At 37.5% G+C, this 20,087-nt stretch overlaps 1 protein-coding gene across 1 annotated transcript in view; it reads left to right on the top strand.

Annotated features, from left to right (window-relative positions):
- COL14A1 (collagen type XIV alpha 1 chain) overlaps positions 1 to 20,087 on the top strand; it is a 275,177-nt gene that overhangs the window by 29,905 nt on the left and 225,185 nt on the right. The window contains exons 3-5 of the mRNA XM_043992943.1: positions 5,668 to 5,784; positions 10,288 to 10,431; positions 16,118 to 16,207. Of these exons, the coding sequence (XP_043848878.1) occupies positions 5,668 to 5,784; positions 10,288 to 10,431; positions 16,118 to 16,207 (351 nt within the window). The remainder of the gene's footprint in view (positions 1 to 5,667; positions 5,785 to 10,287; positions 10,432 to 16,117; positions 16,208 to 20,087) is intronic.

The raw sequence follows: 20,087 nt of genomic DNA, 5'->3' as shown, positions 1-20,087 counted from the left end.
AAGACTAAAGAGCATAACTACTTTTACATGGACTTGAAAGCCTTTGTGATTTGTACATTTTAGAAGTGGAGATCATGTTACCATAGCAGATTCATGATTTATGATTTCATCAGCATAGTGGCATTAGCATCCAGTGAGATGCTTCCTGTACCAGCACAGATCCAAACTTGCAAACTGTTCTGTACTTTATTGGATTAGAGCATTGCTCAGAGATTTGATAGGTGAAGTGATACCTCAGGTCACACAGTGTGTAGGTGTCAGAACAGGGATCTTCCTGATCAGGAAGAGGGTCAGAGGGTCTTCCTGAGTCAATAATCTGTCCACTATGTCACTTACCTCTCATGGCCTACATATCTCATATGGGATGTAATGTGCTGTCCCCTTAAGCTACCGTTCTGTTCATATGGAGCAGCTGAGTGATGAAAGGGATAGAAAAAGGTGGTTTTTTTTAACATGAAAGAAAGAGTTCTAGTGACTGTCAAAGGATGAAAGATATATTTTCCATTATGATGAACTTTTCGATACCTAAAATGAATTAGAAAAGACCAACAATGTTTTAACAAAAACTATAAAATATCTGTATAAAGGAACATATTTCATATGAAATTTGAGCAGTTTGGGAAAGAAAATGAATCATGGAGTAAATGTAAAGGCTTAAAGCACCTTGTGAATGATGTAGAATGATTCTTCTTGTGTATATGAATAGTTTTATGTTTTAAGAAGACAGAGAAAATTTATTTATAAAAATGGAAAGGTATGAGTAAGAAGAATACTAAACAAGATGTTGAACCATGTGAGGATTTACATCTTCAAAGGATTATGGTACTTAAGTTTATGTATATATTTAGTCAGCACTATGTTACAGATAGCATATTGGTTGGTTGTTGACTTTCATTTTTGAAGAGGACCAAAGTGACATCATTATGTTAGAGTCAAGTTACAATGTTTCTAACTGTGGCTAATCAGACCAATATAAGATTGGAATGCCCTGCCACAGGTTGAGCACAAATAATCCATGTGAACATTTGGGTTGGATTATCTAAATGTGAGCATCTGGTCTTTCTTTTGAGCTACTTCAATTCTTTGCTCATAGAGCACAGAACCTTCTCTGATGAGGGCACACCATGCTGGATGGTCCTGTGCCAGTGTCTCCCATGTCATGCAATCAATCACAAAATTCTGAGGAGATATCTCTGGGGCATCTTTATATGGCTTTTTGACTACCATGTGAGTGCTTGCCTTCTATGAGTTCTCCTTAAAAGAGTCTTTTAGGCAAGTGTACATTTGCAAGCAAACAAAGTGGCCAGCACATTGGAGTTTTGCTCTCTGCAGTAGAGTTTGAGTGCTTTGCAGTTTAGTTCAAGAGAGGGCCTCAGTGTCTGGTATCTTATCCTGCCAGGTAATATTCAGAATCTTTTAAACACAATTCAAATGGAAGTGATTCAGTTTTGTGGCATGGCCCATGCTAGTATACTGTCCAGATTTCACAGGCATACAACAATGAGGTCAGTACAACAGCTCTGTAGAACTTTAGTTTGGTAGTCAGTCTAATACCTCTTCTCTCCCACACTTTCCTTTGGAGCTTCCCAAATGATGAACTAGCTCTGGAAATGCATACATCACCCTCATTATCAATGTGTGCATCCTTGAAAAGTATACTGCCAAGGTAAGTGACCTTATCCATAATATTCAGAACTTCTCCATTTGGTGTAACTGATGGTTCCACACATGGGTAGTGTGATGCTGGCTGATGGAGCACCTCTGTTCTGTTGGTATTAATTATTAGGCCAAAGTTAGCACAAGCAGCAGAGAATCAAGCCATATTTCATCTTCAGAGGTTGCATTGAGTGCACAATCATCTGCAAACAAATAATCATGCACCGACACTCCCTCCATTTTGGTCTTGGCTTGTAGCCTTTTCAAATCAAAGAATTTACCTTCAGTATGGTAGTGCAACTTGATGCCACATTTGTTCCCTTTGAAAGCATTTGATGACATGACTAAGAACATTATGCTAAAAAGCATGTGTGGTAAAAATTATTGGAGTTTAGTTGATTCATTTGGGAGGGGCCACACCTGGCCCACTCTGAAGTTACTACTACCACCCTGAAGTATGCTACTGAGGTCAGAAGTAATAAACCTCTCCATAGGTAGTTTTTGAAGGACCTCCCCTTTTAGGGGAGGAAGATTGAACGCTTGCTGAGGGGAGGTTGAGTAACTTCAGGAACGCTCTGGCTTTGCCACTCTCCCTCCTCAGCTTTTCTGGTGGTGTGAACAACTAGCAGATGTCCCAGGTGTGGTGAGTGAACACAACCCCCCCACCCCCCCCCCCACCTGCCCTGCTTCACTTCACTGGTGACTGGGTAAGTGTAAGAGCATTGTCCATTATCCAGAAGCCGGGCAAGCATGCCTTCATGAAATTGACATACAATACTGATGAACTTCTCCAGGCAACCAGATTTTGACATAATTTTCCATAAAACCTCATGACTGACACTATTAAAGGCCTTAGTGAGGTCTACAAATGTATACAGACCTCTGTTCTACTCCTGGCATTTCTTTTGGAGTTGTCAGGCAGCAAACATCATATCAACCATTCTTTGGCCCTTTCTGAAGCCATACTGGCTCTCAGGTAGATGACCATCTTCTAGGTGGAGAATTAGCAATAACTAACAGAGAGACCTCCCTGTAATTGTCACAGGACAATCTATTTCTTTACCTTTATAGCGATGAAAAATGGAGGTATCTTTGAATTCCTAAGGGATAACCACCTCTTACCATATAGTCTGAAAAATTTCACTCAGCTTTTGTATGAGCGACAGACTGCTCATCTTGTAAATCTCAGCTGGAATAGAATCAGCACAAGATGCTTTGCCACAGGAGAGGAGCCTAATGACATTCAAAGTCTTGGGTTGGAAATGTGTCTAGAAAAGGGTTGACTTCAACCTGAGGTAAACAGTCAATGACTTCAGCATTGATGATGCTCTGAAGAGAACATTATGAAAATGTTCAGCCCATCTCTCCAAGATCATGTCCTTATCACTAATCAATGTGGATCCATCAGCACTGAGTATTTCAGATGCACCACATTTCCTTGGCTTTAAATAGCCTTCAGGGCTTCGTAAGAGTGCTTTGGATTGTTGCTATCAACATAAAACTGAATATCATCTGCCTTCTTACTGAGCCAAGAATCTTGCTTCTCTCTAAGCTTCACTTGTACTTTACTTTTGATGGAGTTAAATGCTGCCTTCTTAAAGATGGACAAACTATTCTGCTGGTAAACCCTATGGAGTTCTCATTTTTCATTCAGCAGCTTTTGAATTTCCACATCATTTTATCATCAGTCTTGATGTTTGTGAGTGTTCTGACCCAGGTGAGCAAAAGCAGTGCTTTATACCAAATCTCTGAAAGCTACCCACTCCTTTTCTGCTCCACTGTCGCCAACCATATGTTGGCTCAACTTTCTCTCCAGGTTAGCAACAAACTGTTCTCATTCAGAGAAGGGCTTTAATCCATTGACATTAAATCTTCTGGTAGTCATTTTGCCTTGGGGCTGCCACTTTTGTTTAATTTGCATATTTATCTTGGAGAGAATAAGTCTGTGATCAGTCCAGCATTCTGCATCACACATTGCCTTTGTCACTCTCACACCTTGTCTGTCTCTTCTCTATACAATCACATAGTATATTAAATGCCAATGTTTGCTGCGAAGGTGCATCCATGAAGTTTTGTTGTGTTTATGTAAATGGAAGATAGTATTGGTGATGAGAAATTCATGAGATGCACAAGTCTTCAGTAGTAAGTGACTATTGTTGTTGCTGTTTCTACCTCCATTCCTCCCAGGGATTCCCTGTCATGTCTGGTAGTCTGAGCCTACTCTAGCATGAAGTCGCCAGAATTATAAGCTTATCTTCTTCTGGCCCATTGATGATAAAGGTCTCCATGTTTTCATAAATTTTTTCTTTGACTTCATCAGTGTTTATCATGGTGGGAGCATAGGCATTATATTTATGTATCATGTATTTATGAGAGTGAAATATTTTTGTAAAAGGACTATCAGTTTCACAGGGGAAATTTAAGGAGTTTTTCATCTTTTAAGTTAAAAGTTAGTCACTAAGAGTCAGAAAGCTCTCATTTAAACCATTGATAGGAGATGAATCTGAGAGATGAACCTTATGAGAAGAATTGAAATTGCAGGGAGGATGGGGAGATGTGGCTGAAAAACTATTTATTTGGTGATGCAGCTAGAAGCAATGAGCTGACAGAAGGCCTGAGTTAAGTAATTCCTGATTCATAGAAGAAAACATTGATTTCATTTCTCAAAAGCCTCAGTGACAGCTATTACCTTTTAGTGCTATCTAGAATTGGAGAAAGGTGAAGTTTCTCATAAGTACCTATTGCTCTCTGCTGCCACCTTTGGTTCAAGAAGGAAAAGCAGAAGGGATGACAGGCTTTGCTGTTAGTTTGTATCCTAGTGAGCTGGCTAGGTTGGCTTGCCTTACATAAATGATCAATCTGAACTGTGTTGGTATAAGTTCTGGTCTGATTAGATAGTGCATGTAGGATATAGATGAGCAAATAACTGGTTGGATTTGTATAGGTCAGAAATAGCCATTAGTTTATAGGTAGATTGAGATATATTTTATTATTTATGTATTTACCTTAATATACTAGGACCTATAATATTATCATTATTTATTTTGCCATTGCTAAGTAAGTAGTAATGTTTCAGATTGTCATGATATAAATAGCTGCTTCTATAAATACAACACATCTTGTGAGTACTTTTTATATTGCGAGTCTCCATTTGGTTGTATAAATAGAAATGCATTGGCAGGAGCTCAGGAGCTAGAGTGTTGAGTAGGGGGAGTCTATTTTCCATCAGCAGGGTTACCCCAGGACACTAAGAGAGAAGTGTAACTATATAGGTGGTCTATCTCTTTGAATCTAGACCTGCCAAGGTGAGGGCAGGTTGGCATGAGTGAACCAATCTAAAGAGTGAGTAGGTGTTGACACACCCAGGTAAGAAGTGTTGAAGTCCCAAGAGAATGTGGGTGGCTATCTCACATCACCTCTCTATACTGACTACCATTAAACATATATACTCAACATATATCCCATGACTTGAGGCAAAATGGAAATTTTTTAGTGTAATTCATAGCAGGGGTATAATCAAAGTACCATTTGTGAACCATGGCCCCATTTTTAAATTGCAAGTTACCCTTTACCTAGTCCTTACATTTTTATGTACCTAATAATGATTTCTAAGGTTTTATTATTGCAAAATTACTGCAGATGGTTGTAGGTCCAAATGTAGTATAATGTAATGATAAGATCTTTGAGTCAACCCGGCAAGAGAAAACTATCCTCAAAAGTCAACAAAAGATTTGGCTTGATTCACTTTGTTTATTAAGCCAGACACTTCCCTCCAACTCATTTGTCTGTTTGCTTTTTGTTTTATGTCTTTAGGGAAAATCATGTAGCTCTAGGTTTAATGTTACTTTGGCAAACTAACAAGTTAAGTTAATACTTTAATTCACATTTTTTTTTTGCTGTGCTCTCAAATGCCTTATGTATAAAAGTGTCAGCTTTGCTTTACCTTTTCAATAAAATGAATATATATTTATATAAAATGTATTCTCTAAAATATTATGTTTTCTTTTACAGTGGCTCCACCAACAAGATTAAGATATAGCATATTATCTCATGACAGCATACAGATCTCATGGAAAGCTCCCAAAGGGAAATTTAGTGGATACAAACTTCTTGTAACTCCACATTCAGGTAAAAAAATCTTAACTTTAAGTTTTATAGTAAATAAGAAAATGATTTCATGTAGGGAATTGAAAATATTGCTTAAAAATTAGTCTTTAAATATTTTTATCCTCAAAGCTTGAAAACTTTTTCTCCAATGAAAGCAGTAATTTTCCCTAAAGAGAGTCTTTTATGGCCCATTATAGTTGACAATGTTTTGATAATTCTCCTTGGGCCAGATTTCTAGTTTAGTGAGAATTCTCTTGGCCTGCAGAATATGTGACAGGATAAATTTTTGGCCCACTGAAATGGGAAACACACAGTTCTGTTACTACACTCATAGACCACCTGCATAGCTGGCCCAATAGAAAGCAGTGGGCCACCTGAGCCCTCTGGGAGATCGGCTGCCAACCCAAGGGTGGTGTGGGGTGGGTGGTATCAAGGTGGGAGGTGAGAGGGAAGGACTTTCTTTGTTCTAAGTATTAGGTGTTGAATTTAGATTTTACTTCAAGTGGAAAAGTCAATTACCAAATAATTTTTTTTCCTGACAAAACTTAGGTTGAGTAAGATCTCAAATGTTACCTTTACTATTCCTCTGTCCAAATGAAATTTTAGTAATAGTAGTAGCTATTTACTTATTGAGCTGATGTAGTGTTGTTGTTTTTGAGATTTAGTCAGAGCACCTAAAAAAGAATTCTAATATAAACAATGCTATATAAAAATGATAAACTGTATATTGGGAAGGTATAGTATATGTATGTACAAAAAAGGTATGCTTGTATGTGCCTGTGTATTTGTGTGTAGTTGGATGTATGTATATGGATATGCCTAGGTGTATGTATCTCTGGTGTGTGTGTGTGTGTGTGTGTGTGTCTGTGTGTGTGTGTGTACATACCCATAGGTCCTTGGTAGGTGTGGAGAAGAGAATAACAAGGTAAAAAGGAGCTGTGATATCTATAGGGTATCAGTAGATTATCTGAGAATACAGTCTTACTATAGGTGTTTTCCCCAAATGTGTATCTCCACTTTGCTTTTCCCCCACGTAATCCTATTTTGACAAGAAGTGGTAGGAAGAGCCTGATGTGACTTGGTTTCTCCCTTTAGATGTTAATGCATAATACTGAGATATTCCCAACTGCCACTTATTGAATGCTGTCAGGACATCACATACTTTGTTGGACATAGGGAGAGATACTTTTCGTACTAAATGGATTTAGATTGTGATAGAACAAACATACAGGACATGTGGAAAATTGCCCTGATCTAATTTTCCCTCCCAACTCAGTCACTTAAAAGAGACAATAGTTTGGTAGAAATTAGGCTCAGATCAGTGTCTTATACCATATATCACAATAAACTGAAAGTGCATATACAACTTAAATCTTAAATGCCACACCTTAAAAAATAGAAGAGGATTAGATCAGTTACCTTTCACAGATGTGGCTGGGGGAGAGTTCTTAACCAAACAAGGGATAAGGTGATGACAAAGGATAACATTTTTTTATCTTTCACAACAATTTTTTAAATTACTTTTTAACATTTTTGTTTTTTTAATAAAAGATATTCTTTTATCTCTCATTATTTTTATTTTTAATGAATATGTGAAATTTTAAAAGCTTTTGCTTGAAAAAATAAATGTAACTATAATAAGAGGATATTGATTAGGGAAAAGCCATTGCATGTGGTATCTGAGATACAGGTCTCATATCTGAGATATCTAGAGAAGAAATATGTAAGATTTGGAGCCAGTGCCTATTGGATTCATGCAAACAGTTCTTAAAAGAATTGCAAACTATTAACAACCATGTGAAACATTACTCCAAATTAATAATAATACTCCAAATTTTCACATCAAAACAACTCTGAGATTTTACCCTGTAGCCAGTCAATTAGCAAAGGTAAGAAAAGATAGGTGAATATATTTATCATTGGAGAGTCTGTCAGAAGAGTAAGTGTACTAGTATAGTGTTGGTTGAACTATGAATTGTTCTAATCATTCTGCAAAGCAGTTTGGAATTATGCTAAGAAAGTGAGAAAAAATTGATTCCCTTTGATCTAGAATTGCCAGTGCTAGTGCCAAAGGTATTAAAAGCAGAAAGAGGGGCAGCTAGGTGGCGCAGTGGATAGAGCACCGGCCCTGGAGTCAGGAGTACCTGAGTTCAAAATCCGGCCTCAGACACTTAACACTTACTAGCTGTGTGACCCTGGACAAGTCACTTAACCCCAATTGCCTCACTAAAAAAAAAAAAAAAAAAAAAAAAAAAAAAGCAGAAAGAAAAGCTCCATCTACACCAAAATACTCATAGCAGAACTCAGAACAAAGTAGAGAGAAGCCCATCAAGTGGGGAATGGCTAAACATGATGTGATGGGTGAATGTACTAGCATGTTACTGTGTGGTTTAGAAATGATGAATATACAGATTTTGGAAAAGTATGGGAAGATATTTGAACTGATAAAAATTCAGTAAACACAAATGGGAAAATAATAGACACAATGACTACAAGAATATAATTTGAAAGAACAACAAGAAAAAAGAAACTGAAGCACCATGAAATTATAATGACCAAGTTTGTACTTGAAAAAGAGACAAGAAAATGCACTCCTTTCCTCTCTGGAGGTGGAGGACTGGATATGGTACATTTTATTTACTATTAGATTAAGTTGATGGGTTGGTTAGTTTTGCTGAAATGCTGCTAGGTTATTATTATTAATATTTTTGTCATTTTTAGTATTTTTTAAAACAAAGGATGGCTTCTTGGGTAGGGAAGTGGGGAAGGATATATTTAGAAATGAAGGTGACATGATATTAAAATTTTAAAGAGCAGTAATGCATCATAGTGGAGAGTGTGCTAGCCTTGGAGCCAGGGAGACCTCTAATACTAGGTATATGAATATTTATTCTTTTTTAAGCCTTGGGCAATTCTATAAGACTATAGACTGTTATGAGCACCAGTGGAGATGATGCTTCCTATTAGAAACCAGTGGATTGGAGAAGACTGAGATTTGATCAGAATTTCCCATAAAATTTTGAAATTGCCAGAATTTTTAGGTAAGCAATACTTATCAGATTAGTTTGATAGTGTTATAATGGCCTTTAAAAAATATATATGTCCACTCCCCCCCCCCAAAAGACTGGGTCTTCTTATTTCACCCAGGTAGGAGCCACTCATTGTTGGCTTGAGTCCATCCATTGTTGATCAGTACGGAAGCTTTTACCTGCTGTGTTTCCCATATGGGCCAATTTATCTCTGCTCCTGGAGATTGACTATATTGGTGCTAGACTTCTTGCAGACACCCAATCAGCTTTAGCCCTCCTGTATCTCAGAACCCTTGAGATCAAGTGGATCCACCTATCAAGTGGATCCTATCCTGTAACAAAGATCATAGGCCAGAAACTTCAATGCTTGACAGCATATGCATTTTCAAGCAGCCAGGCAAGAGAGACCATCTTGCCTCCTGTTCTTCAAGGTCTCAAGACCGGGGTAGTATTGAAGGTGTTTTTACATATATTTTGGAAAATAAAATTCTGTTCAAAATAAAAAAAAGAAATACACAATTATTCTTTAAAAAAATTTTTTTTAATTGTTCCATGAATCCAAATGTTTTGGCTTACTTCATAGGTGCTAAAAAAAAGAATAACAGCATGGAATATTGCAATTTTTTGGTCTAGACTCCTCTTCAGCTTAAAGACTAAAAACAATTCTTTCCATTCAGAATTAAATTGCTGATAGAGTTTGCTGTCTTCCTGTATTATAAGGAAATGTATTTCTATAGTGTATTGAGCCGATAGTATGGAAGGATGAAAGATCTTGTATAAAAACAACTTCTGTCCAGGTACAATTTCATCCTCACTATTTAGATTGTTGTGTCAATTCTACCTTTTAATCCCATTTGTCAAATGGGGTTAATAATACTTGTACTACCTATCTCACACTACCGTGAGGATCAAATGAAATAATCACAACTGACAGTGATAGGGCTCTTTAAATGATTTCCTTGCAACAGCCTTTTGGATTTAAGAATGTAAGCATTATATCCATTTTACTGATGAGGAAACAGGCTCAGAAAATTTGCCCATTTTTATAATAGCTAGTAGTAATCATAAATTCCATTTACAAAGTACTTTAAAATAATAAAAAGCCTTCTTCATACTAGCCCTTGGAGAGAGATTATATATTTTACAAAAGGGGAAACAGACTCAGGGTTTGCCCATGGTTATATAGCTTGTAAATATCAGAGCTCAGATTTCAACCCAGGTCTCCTGACTCCAGTCTTCTACAACATGGTCTCTCAGCCATGATCTTTTATTGGGTCCATCATAAACATAAAACAGAGTATAAATATGTGCTATTAATATTGCAAGAATGGGTCAAATTAGGTTTCATGTCAAGAATTATTGGGTCAAATTAAATGGGGTGTGTAATTAATTATTCAGATTTTCTAAAAATTATTTAAAATATTGAGTGTCTATATGGTACCTAATAAAATTCTCTTAATATCCATTCTTCAACAATCTTTCTGTTTCATTCTAGGTGGAAAAACCAACCAGTTGACTCTTCAGAATAGTGCAAATAAAGCCATCATTCAAGGTCTTATGCCAGACCAGAACTATGCAGTACAACTTATTGCATTTGATAAAGACAAAGAAAGTAAACCTGCCCAAGGCCAATTCAGAAGTATGTATTTATCCATCATTAAGTACTGAATTCAAATTCTGCCTTAGATGCTGCCTAGGCATGCAATCTGAGATTTCTTTCTTTATTTGTTCCTTATCATTCATTAAAAAATGCTTAATCTAATTAATTAACTGCTTAACAAATAAATTAATTAAATGCTTGATTAAATTAAGGGCTTGCTACACCTAAGTGCCCTGTGCTAGGTGCTGACATAAATAAGACAGTACCCTCATTTTCAAGGAGCTCAGAATCAAGTAAATTCAGTTTGTTCCTGCTATGTATTCTTCAGCATTTCTTAAAAATGTACACTGCACGGGAACAAGAGAAAGGAGTAAGGAAACCTATTCCATTCTACTTAATTGCTAAAGTAGAGGGCTTTTAATCTGAAATGAAAGGTTTTCCAACCTCTCTTAGAGGGTTTGGGGACCTGTATGTGCTATAATTGCCTCTTTTTATCATTCATTACACTAATTTTTCTTTTCTTTTCTTTTTTATTTTGAGTAAGAAAGGACAGAAATTCCTTTATAGTGGCATATCTCCTCTTTTGATTTAACCATTATCAAATGGCCAGTTGACTGGTCTTCAGCATCTCTGCCCTTAGTTATGCTGCTTTTCAGATAGAGATCATACTCAAAAAGCCATTCAGCATATTGTGATCTGTGGGCCCAGCCTTTTGAGAGCTCAGAGGCAGCCAGCAGCACTTCGGGTGACTTTTTGTAGCAAATTTATAGGGAGACATGGACAAGAGTCACATCAGATGGGCAGGTGTGGATGTATTGTGTTCTTCCCCACCATGGGAAATTCCCTTAGAAGGCATACTCACACCAATGAGATCACAGACCCACTGGAGTATAATTATTGTTATAACAATAACAATAATTATTCATTAAAGATAACATCCCATTGAGCTTATTAATACCCTGTTGATCTCCTTGACAATGATTGATCCACCAGCCATCAGAACACATGACTGTTTTAAAAGATACATTCTCTTTAGACTCAAAATGTCTGAAACCTCTGGAGCCATTTTCAAATCTTCAAAATAAACCAGGCTTCTGTCTCAGTTTTGTTAGCTTTCTATTTTGCTTTAAAAAAAAAAAAAAGCTCTTGACAGTCTTCTGAGAGTGAAAAAAAAGCACTTTCTTAAATAAATGGTGAGAAGCAGGCAAGTGGGTTTAGATTGATGATTAGTTAATGGACAGTCTAAAGGCAAGTCTATGAGCCAGGCCTCCATGAAACATTTAGATCAACTTTGAAACATCTCAGTAGCTGGACAGCCTAAGAGACCATGGTAAGCATTAAAACTCTTTCCAAATGGGGTCTCGCTCAGAGCACTTAATAGAAGAACAAGTTGTTTTCAGTTTGCTCTCCTAAGTTGGAAAAATCAAGGAGCAAACAGCCTTGGTGAATAATTAGATAAATTATATTTAAGTGTGCTATTTTGTTAGCTGTAATATATTTCTGTTGGACAACATGAAAGATTACTTTTACCCAAATAACAACTTTCAATAGTGAAAGAAAAACAAGTTTCTTTAGAAAGTTTTCTTTTTCCATTCTTCATTTCCATACCCTGTGTTGTTGTTTTTCACAGCAAGATATTGCCATAGTCTGTCATCAGTTCCTTAAGAAATCTTAATGTTGGGGGCAGCTAGATGGCGCAGTGGATAGAGCACCAGCCCTGGAGTCAGGAGTACCTGAGTTCAAATCTGGCCTCAGACACTTAACACTTACTAGCTCTGTGACCCTGGGCAAGTCACTTAACCCCAATTGCCTCACTTAAAAAAAAAAAGAAATCTTAATGTTTAAACCAAGGAAAATGAGGGTGAAAATCATAGAATTGCAGAATAGGGAGGAAACTCTTAAAGCATCTGGTCCAACTCTTACTCAAAGCATACAGTCTATCTGCAGCATCCTTAGGGAGTGGTAATCCAGCCTCCCTTTAAAGACCTCACACAAAATGAGGGAAACTCAGAAACCTCTAGTGGAAATCCATTTCATTTATGGATAGCTTTAATTATCAGGATTGCCCCACCCCCACCTTATATTGATTTGAAATCTCCTTTCCTGTAATGTCTATCCAGTGGCCTTAGTTTTGAGATGATTGAGGAAGGGAATATATACAAAAGAGAAGACTGAGGAAGACACTTATGGAATACCTATATTTAAGGGGTAAGCAAAAGAGTTTGTTAGGGGTCATAAAGCAACTAAGAGTCACAACTTTGATCTAAACCCAGGTCTCCTAACTCCAAACCTGTTGATTATTTTTACTATAACATGTCTATAGCTGTGATCATATATCTATATAAGGTGCAATATAAACATTAAAAAAAAATGGAGGGGGGCAGCTAGGTGGAGCAGTGGATAGAGCACCGGCCCTGGAGTCAGGAGTACCTGAGTTCAAATCTGACCTCAGACACTTAACACTTACCAGCTGTGTGACCCTGGGCAAGTCACTTAACCCCAATTGCCTCACAAACCAAAAAAAAAAAAAAAAATGGAGGGGGCAGCTAGGTGGCAAAGTGGATAAAGCACCTGCCCTAGATTCAGGAGGACCTGAGTTCAAATGTGGCCTCAGACATTTGACACTTACTAGCTGTGTAAGTCACTTAACCTGGGCAAGTCACTTAACCCTCATTGCCCCACAAAATTTTTTTTTTAAATGGAGGGAGTCAAAATAGGAAGAGAAATAGGGGAAAGTTATTGTTGTTCCTTCTTTCTTGAAGAGGACCATGACATAGTGCTAATCAGAGAGGTGGTACCTGAGGCAAGATTAGACGTGGCTGCAATTACCACCTCTGATACCTAATGGCTATATGACGCTAGGAAAGTCATATAATCTCTAAGTACCATAGGAAATTCTTTTTTTTTTTTTTTTTTAGTGAGGCAATTGGGGTCAAGTGACTTGCCCAGGGTCACACAGCTAGTAAGTGTTAAGCGTCTGAGGCCGGATTTGAACTCAGGTACTCCTGACTCCAGGGCCAGTGCTCTATCCACTGCGCCACCTAGCTGCCTGGAAATTCTTTAAAATTATAAGTCACAGAGTAGGGGATAATGTGTATTGGAAGAGGAAGTTTCTTCAGTGGATACTCCCTATGTCAATGAAATTGCAGGTCTTATCCCCCAGAAGTGTAGGATTACACTTATTCCTATTAAATTTCATCTTATTAGGCTCATATCCACATTCTAACCCAGTGGCCTCAAATTCAAATAGAACTAGGGTCCATTAAACCATTCATTAGGGTCCCTGGAGACTACATATTGACTTATCCATGTTTTATTGTATTTTTATTTATTTTCTTAAATATTCCCTAATTACATTTTTGGGGGTGGGGCAATGAGGGTTACGTGACTTGCGCAGGGTCACACAGCTAGTGTCAAGTGTCTGAATCTGGATTTGAACTCAGGTCCTCCTGGATTCAAGGCCAGTGCTTTATCTACTGCGCCACCTACCTGCCCCACTAATTACATTTTGATGTGGTTTGGGCCAAACTTGGGAGTGTCGTGGTCTTTATGCCTCCCACCAGCCTTGCAATGGACACTTCTGTTCTAGCATGTCAAGAACTTTGGGGATCCTGATTCTCTCATCCAGTATATTTGTTTTATTTCTCAGATTTTTGTCATGTGCAAATTTGATAAGCTTATCAATTAGTTAAGACATTGATAAAAGTGTTAAACAGCAATGGGTTAAGAACAGATACCTAGGGGATACTCTAGGAGACATACTTTCAAATTCCACTAAACCATTTAATGACAACCCTTTGGTCCTGGCCATTCAACCAGTTCTAAGTCAAATTAACTGTATGATTGTCTGGCTCACTTACCTCCATCTTGTCCATCTGAGAATGATTTAGGAGTTTAAATGGCATGGAAGCTCAGTGAGTGAGAAGTGTAGCAAAGCATTCAGGAAAGCTAATGGATCTTTGGATGTATTAAGAGAAACAATGTCTACGATAACGAGGTGATGGTCTCACTGAACTTTGACCTTGTCAAACCTCTTCGAGAATAGTATGTTCAGTTCTGAGCACATTTTAGGGAGGACATTGATAAGCTAAAGAGTTCCACAGGAAGGTCAGCCAATTGATCAGACTTAGGAGGTAGTGGATAGCTATTTTCAAGTACTGGAAGGATTGACACATGGAAGAGGAATCAGACTCATTCTGTTTGGCCCTAGAGGTCAGAACTAGGAGCAGTGTGTAAAAGTTCACCATCACTGGGATCTTCAGGCCCACATCAAGGGTATGATGTAGGGGTGAATCTTGTTCCTGTAAGGCTTTCCAACTGAAGTTCAGTTATTCTGATTCTGAGTTGACAAAATGAGAGAGTTAAATGTATCAAATATTGTGATTGGGGAGAATAAAGACAGTGAAGAAGCTATAGACTTCCATGGGTGTTTTGTACTGGAGACAGTACCAGAAAAACAATAGCTTGTCAACAGAGAAAGTAAAAGTGAAAAAGAAAACTATTTGGCTCCTGCTAGAATGGAAAGAACCCTGGATGCAGGTAGTAGGTTCTACTATAACTTGGGGCAAGTCTCCTTACCTTTCAGGGTTCCATTTTCCTCATTTATAAAATGAAAGGATTGGAATAGTTGATCTATAATGTCTCTTCTATTTGGGATATCTTATGATTTTTTTTATGTTCTCCAGGCCTGTGATTTTATTGGTATAGGGAACTTCTGGTGAGGAAATTCCCTTCTACCAATGTAGAATGCCAACTTTTTGACAACTTCTACTCTTCTGACATTGCCTAGGGTCATACAAAAAGAAAATGTCAAAGGTGGGACTTGAACCCAAATCTTCAAGACTTTAAGGCTGGTTTTCTATCCACTATGTGACTCTTCTTTTAAATTTTTTTTCTTAAGAGGGGAGGGGGCATTAAACTGGTTTATTCATTCATTTAACAAATGGTTATTGAGTGACTTCTTTTTTGTTTGTTTGTTTGTTTGTTTGTTTTTTGGAGAGGCAATTGGGGTTAAGTGACTTGCCCAGAGTCACACAGCTAGTAAGTGTTAAGTATCTGAGGCCGGATTTTAACTCAGGTCCTCCTGACTCTAGGGCCGGTGCTCTATCCACTGCACCACCTAGCTGCCCCAATACTGACTCTTAATTGTTCTACATAGAAACTCTTTTTATGAACTTATTCCATGAAGCAAGAGCCATATGATGTAATGGAAAGATCACTAGACCCAGGTTCAGATAGTCACATGACCTGAGTTAAATCATTTACTTTCCTAAGACCTCAGTTTATTTGGTAAAATGAGGGAGTGGGACTATATTAAACCTAAGGTACCTTTCATTTCTGACCTTTCATGACTTTAAGCCTGAAATAGTTAATAGTGAATTATTACCAGTGAAAGAAGTACTTTATATTTAGGCATCTAGGTGGCAAAATGAATACAATGCAAGACTCACAATCAGGAGATCCTGAGCTCAAATCCTGCCTCAGATATCCCTTTGCTTTGTGACCCTCAGCAAGGTACTTAAACTTAGCCTCAGTTTCCTCATTTGAAAAATGGGAATAATAATAACACCTACCTCAGGGGGTTTTTGTGAAGATTAAATGAGTTAACATGTAAAGTGCTTTGCAAACCAAATGCTAGCTATTGTCATTACAATTATTATACTTTTGACAATTCCTAAGAATCAGTGGCTAAAGTAATCAATATATTTATTCATTTTTCTTTTAGTTAAAGATTTAGAAAAAAGAAAAGAGCCTAAGCCCAAGCCCAAGGTTGTGGACAAAGGAAATGGAAGTAAGCCATCTCCACCAGCAGAAGGTCAGTTGTCTTTTTAAAAAAACTCTTTATTTGGAACTTAAGAAATAAAACAAACATTTCTATAACAGAATAGAAGAAAAGATGATTGTATATGAAACTACAAATGCTATTTCTTTGGAGAATCCATCTCACAGTTGGTTTATTTGTTTCATCTCAGTTCTTTCTTGTTTTGCAGTGGTCACTGGTTATCATTTTAGTGTTTTCAAGTACTCTTTTCATTTTTTTTCATTTTTTTTTCTTTTTCTTGGCGGGGGACGGTGAGGCAGTTGGGGTTAAGTGACTTGCTCAGGGTCACATAGCTAGTAAGTGTCAAGTGTCTGAGGCCGGATTTGAACTCAGGTCCTCCTGAATCCAGGGCCAGTACTCTATCCACTGCACCACCTAGCTGCCCCACTCTTTTCATTTCTAATGTCAACATTAGAAGACTTCTCTTTGTTTTGTAATGATAAAGATTTGGGAGAAAAACAAAAGTATAAATTTCATGACTGTAAAAGAACATTTGAGGATTTATTTGCAGCTAAATTTTTTCATAGAGTCAGAAAAATCAATCCTTATCAGTCAGTAAACGGTTATTAAATACCTAGTATATGCCTCTTGTATGCTAGGTACTGACATACAAAAGTAAAAAAGGTAATGGTCACTGAGTTAAAGGACCTCATAATCCTAGATTAAAACAAATACTACATAAGCTATCCAGAGAATCCAGCAATTATTCACAGGCATCCTTTTTTATCTGAATATCTCTTTCACTCTTATCAATTCATATTTATATAGTGTTTTAAGGTTTAAAAAGGATGTGTGTGTGTGTGTGTGTGTGTGTGTGTGTGTGTGTGTGTGTGTGTGTGTGTGTGTTTGGTAGAGGATACATGGGGGGGCAGGAAGTGGCAGTATGAACCTGAAAGAGAAGGAAATAATAACTGGATTGTTCTCATTGCTTCCACAGAAAGAATTACCTGGTTGATGCTGTCTCTAATTAAGCACTGAATTTTAAACTAGGGCATCAGGGCTCCAGTTTTGTGTTGCCTCTAGCTGTGTTATCTATTTATGTATCTATGTTTCTATCTATTCATTAATTTATTTTCTTTTAGTGCATATCTTTATTTTTAAGATTTTTTATTTAGAATATAATTTTTCCCAAATTACATATAAAAACAAATTTTAATGTCGATTTTTAGAACTTTGTGTTCCAAATTCTCTTCCTCCCTCCCTCCCTAACCCTTAAGAGCACATGCAATTCAGTGTAAGTTATACATGTGTAGTCAGGCAAAACATTTCCACATTAGTCAGGTTATGAAAGAAAACAGACAAAAAAACTTAAGAAAAAGGAAATTTAAAAATTATGCTTCAATCTATATTCAAATACCATCAGCTCTTTCTCTGGAGATAGATTGCATTTTTCATAAGTCCTTTAGAGTTGTCTTGGATCATTGTATTGCTTAAAACAGCTAGGTCATTCACAGCTGATCATCTTACAATATTGCTGTTGCTTTGTATATAGTACATTGCACTTTGCATGTAAGTCTTTCCAAGTTTTTCTGATAGCATCCTGCTCATCATTTCTTATAGCACAATAGTGTTTTATCATAATCTCATCCCACAATTTTTTAGCCATTCCCCAACTGATATGCATCTCTTCAATTTTGAATCCAATTTTTTGTTTTTTATCTCTTTTTGGATACTGACATAGTAATGGTATTACTAGTGTGGTTTTATAGCCCTTTGGCCATAGGTCCAAATTGCTCTATAGAATGTTTGAATCAGTTTACAACTTCACCAAGCGTGCATTAATGTCTCATTCCCCCCATATCTTTTACATTTGCCATTTTCCTCTGCTGTCCTATTATCCAACCCAATAGGTATGAGGTAGTACCCCAGAACTGTTTTGACCTGCATCTCTCCAATCAATAGTGAGTTAGAACATTTTTTTTCATATGGCTATAGGTAACTTTGATTATTTGATCTGAGAACTTCATATATTTTGATCATCTATCAATTGGGGTATGGCTCTTATTTTAACAAATTCTACTCAGTTCTCTATGTGTTTGAGAAATGAGGCTTATCAGACAAACTTGCTTCAAATTTTTTTCACTGTTACTATTGCAAACTGTATTTCTCTCCATCTTATTCCCTTCCCATGACATTTACTCTATTTTCTATCTTCTTTCACCCTGTCCCTCCTCAAAGGTTTTTGCTTCTGACTGCCCCTCCCCCAATCTGCATTCACTTCTATCATATACACACCCTCTTATCCCTTTACCCTCCTACTTTCCTGCAGGGTAAAATAGATTACTATGCCCAATTGAGTGTGCATATTATTCCCTCCTTGAGCCAATTCTGATGAGAATAAAGTCCACTCACTCCCCAATATCTCACCCATCTTCCCCTCCATTGTATAAGCTTTTTCTTCTTTCTTTTATGTAAGATACTTTACCCCATTCCAACTCTCCCTTTCCCTTTCTCCCAGTGCATTCCTCTCTTTTTTTGACTTTGAAGAGAATTTTATTTTCCAAAATATATGTAAAAACAAAATTTTAACATCAATTTTTAAAAAACTTTGTGTTCCAACTTTTCTCCCCCGCCTCCATTCACACCCCCCACCCACAAGAACTCAAGCAATTCAATATAAGTTATACATGAGTAGTCATGGAAAAATTCCCATATTAGCTAGTTGTGAGAGAAAACAGTCAACCCCCAAAACTTCAGATTAAGGAATTGTCAAAGAGGAAAATAAAAACAAAATTTAAAATGTGTTTCCGTTTTCAGATACTGTCAGTTCTTTTTCTACAGATGGGCTGCAATCTTCACAAGTCCTTCAGGGTTATATTGGATCATTGCCTTGCTGAAAATAATCACATACTTCCCAACAGATCATCCCCCACTGTTGCTGTTATTTTGTATACAGTACATTTCACTCTGCTTCAGTTCATGTAGGTCTTTCCAGGTTTTTCTGATAGTATCCTGTTCATCATAACCTGTATATAATACCTTAGGCTTGACAGAGAATTTTCTTTATAAAAGCCCAACAAAGTAGGTACCATACGTTTTGCCATTATAATCAATCATCATAACTATTTCCCTCCATCCCAGTCCCTTCCCATGACATTTGCTCTCCCTTCTTTTTTCCTATTCTTCCTCAGAAGTATTTTACTTCTGACTATCCTCTCTCTCACTCTGCACTCCCTTTTTTCACCCTTCCTTCCTTATCTTCTTCCCCTCCTATTTTCCTGCAGGGTTAAATAGATTGCTCCTCCCAATTGGGTATGAAAGCTATCCCCTCCATGAGCCACTCCAATGAGATCAGGGTCCCTGAGCTAATTCTTTGCTCTAAATTGTTCTTCCTCCCTCCCTCCTCAACCCTCCCTATGAGATCAAGCAATTCAATATGTCATACTGGTGCAGTAATGCAGAACATCTTCATCTTCCTTGAAAGTGTTTTGCTTTTTACTGCTCTCCCTCCCAATCTGCCCTTTCTTCCTTCCCCTCTTTCCCCCTCCCCATTTCTCCCTCCCCTCCCCACCCCTCAGGGCAAGAATATATTACTATACCTACTTGAGTATGTATGTTAGTCCTTCTTTGAGCCAATTCTGATGATATTAAGGTTCACTGACTCCCCAATTCCTTCCCCCTCTTCTACTCTCCTCCATAAGCATTTTTCTTATTTCCTTCATGTGAACTACCTCTCCCCAGACCATGTCTCCCCTTTTCCCTCCCCCAGTTTATTTCTCCTACACCTCAACCATAGTTTAATGATGTCATCATGGATAGGTGGCACAGTGGACAAAGCACCAGCCCTGGACCCAGGAGGCCCCAAGCCCAAATCCAGCCCCAGACATAAGATACCCCATGCTGTCTGCCCTACAAAGAACAAAACATAAATGCT

This window comes from Dromiciops gliroides, chromosome 1 (genome assembly GCF_019393635.1).
Source record: "Dromiciops gliroides isolate mDroGli1 chromosome 1, mDroGli1.pri, whole genome shotgun sequence".
NCBI lineage: Eukaryota > Metazoa > Chordata > Mammalia > Microbiotheria > Microbiotheriidae > Dromiciops > Dromiciops gliroides.
This window is presented reverse-complemented; position numbering and strand designations above follow the sequence as displayed.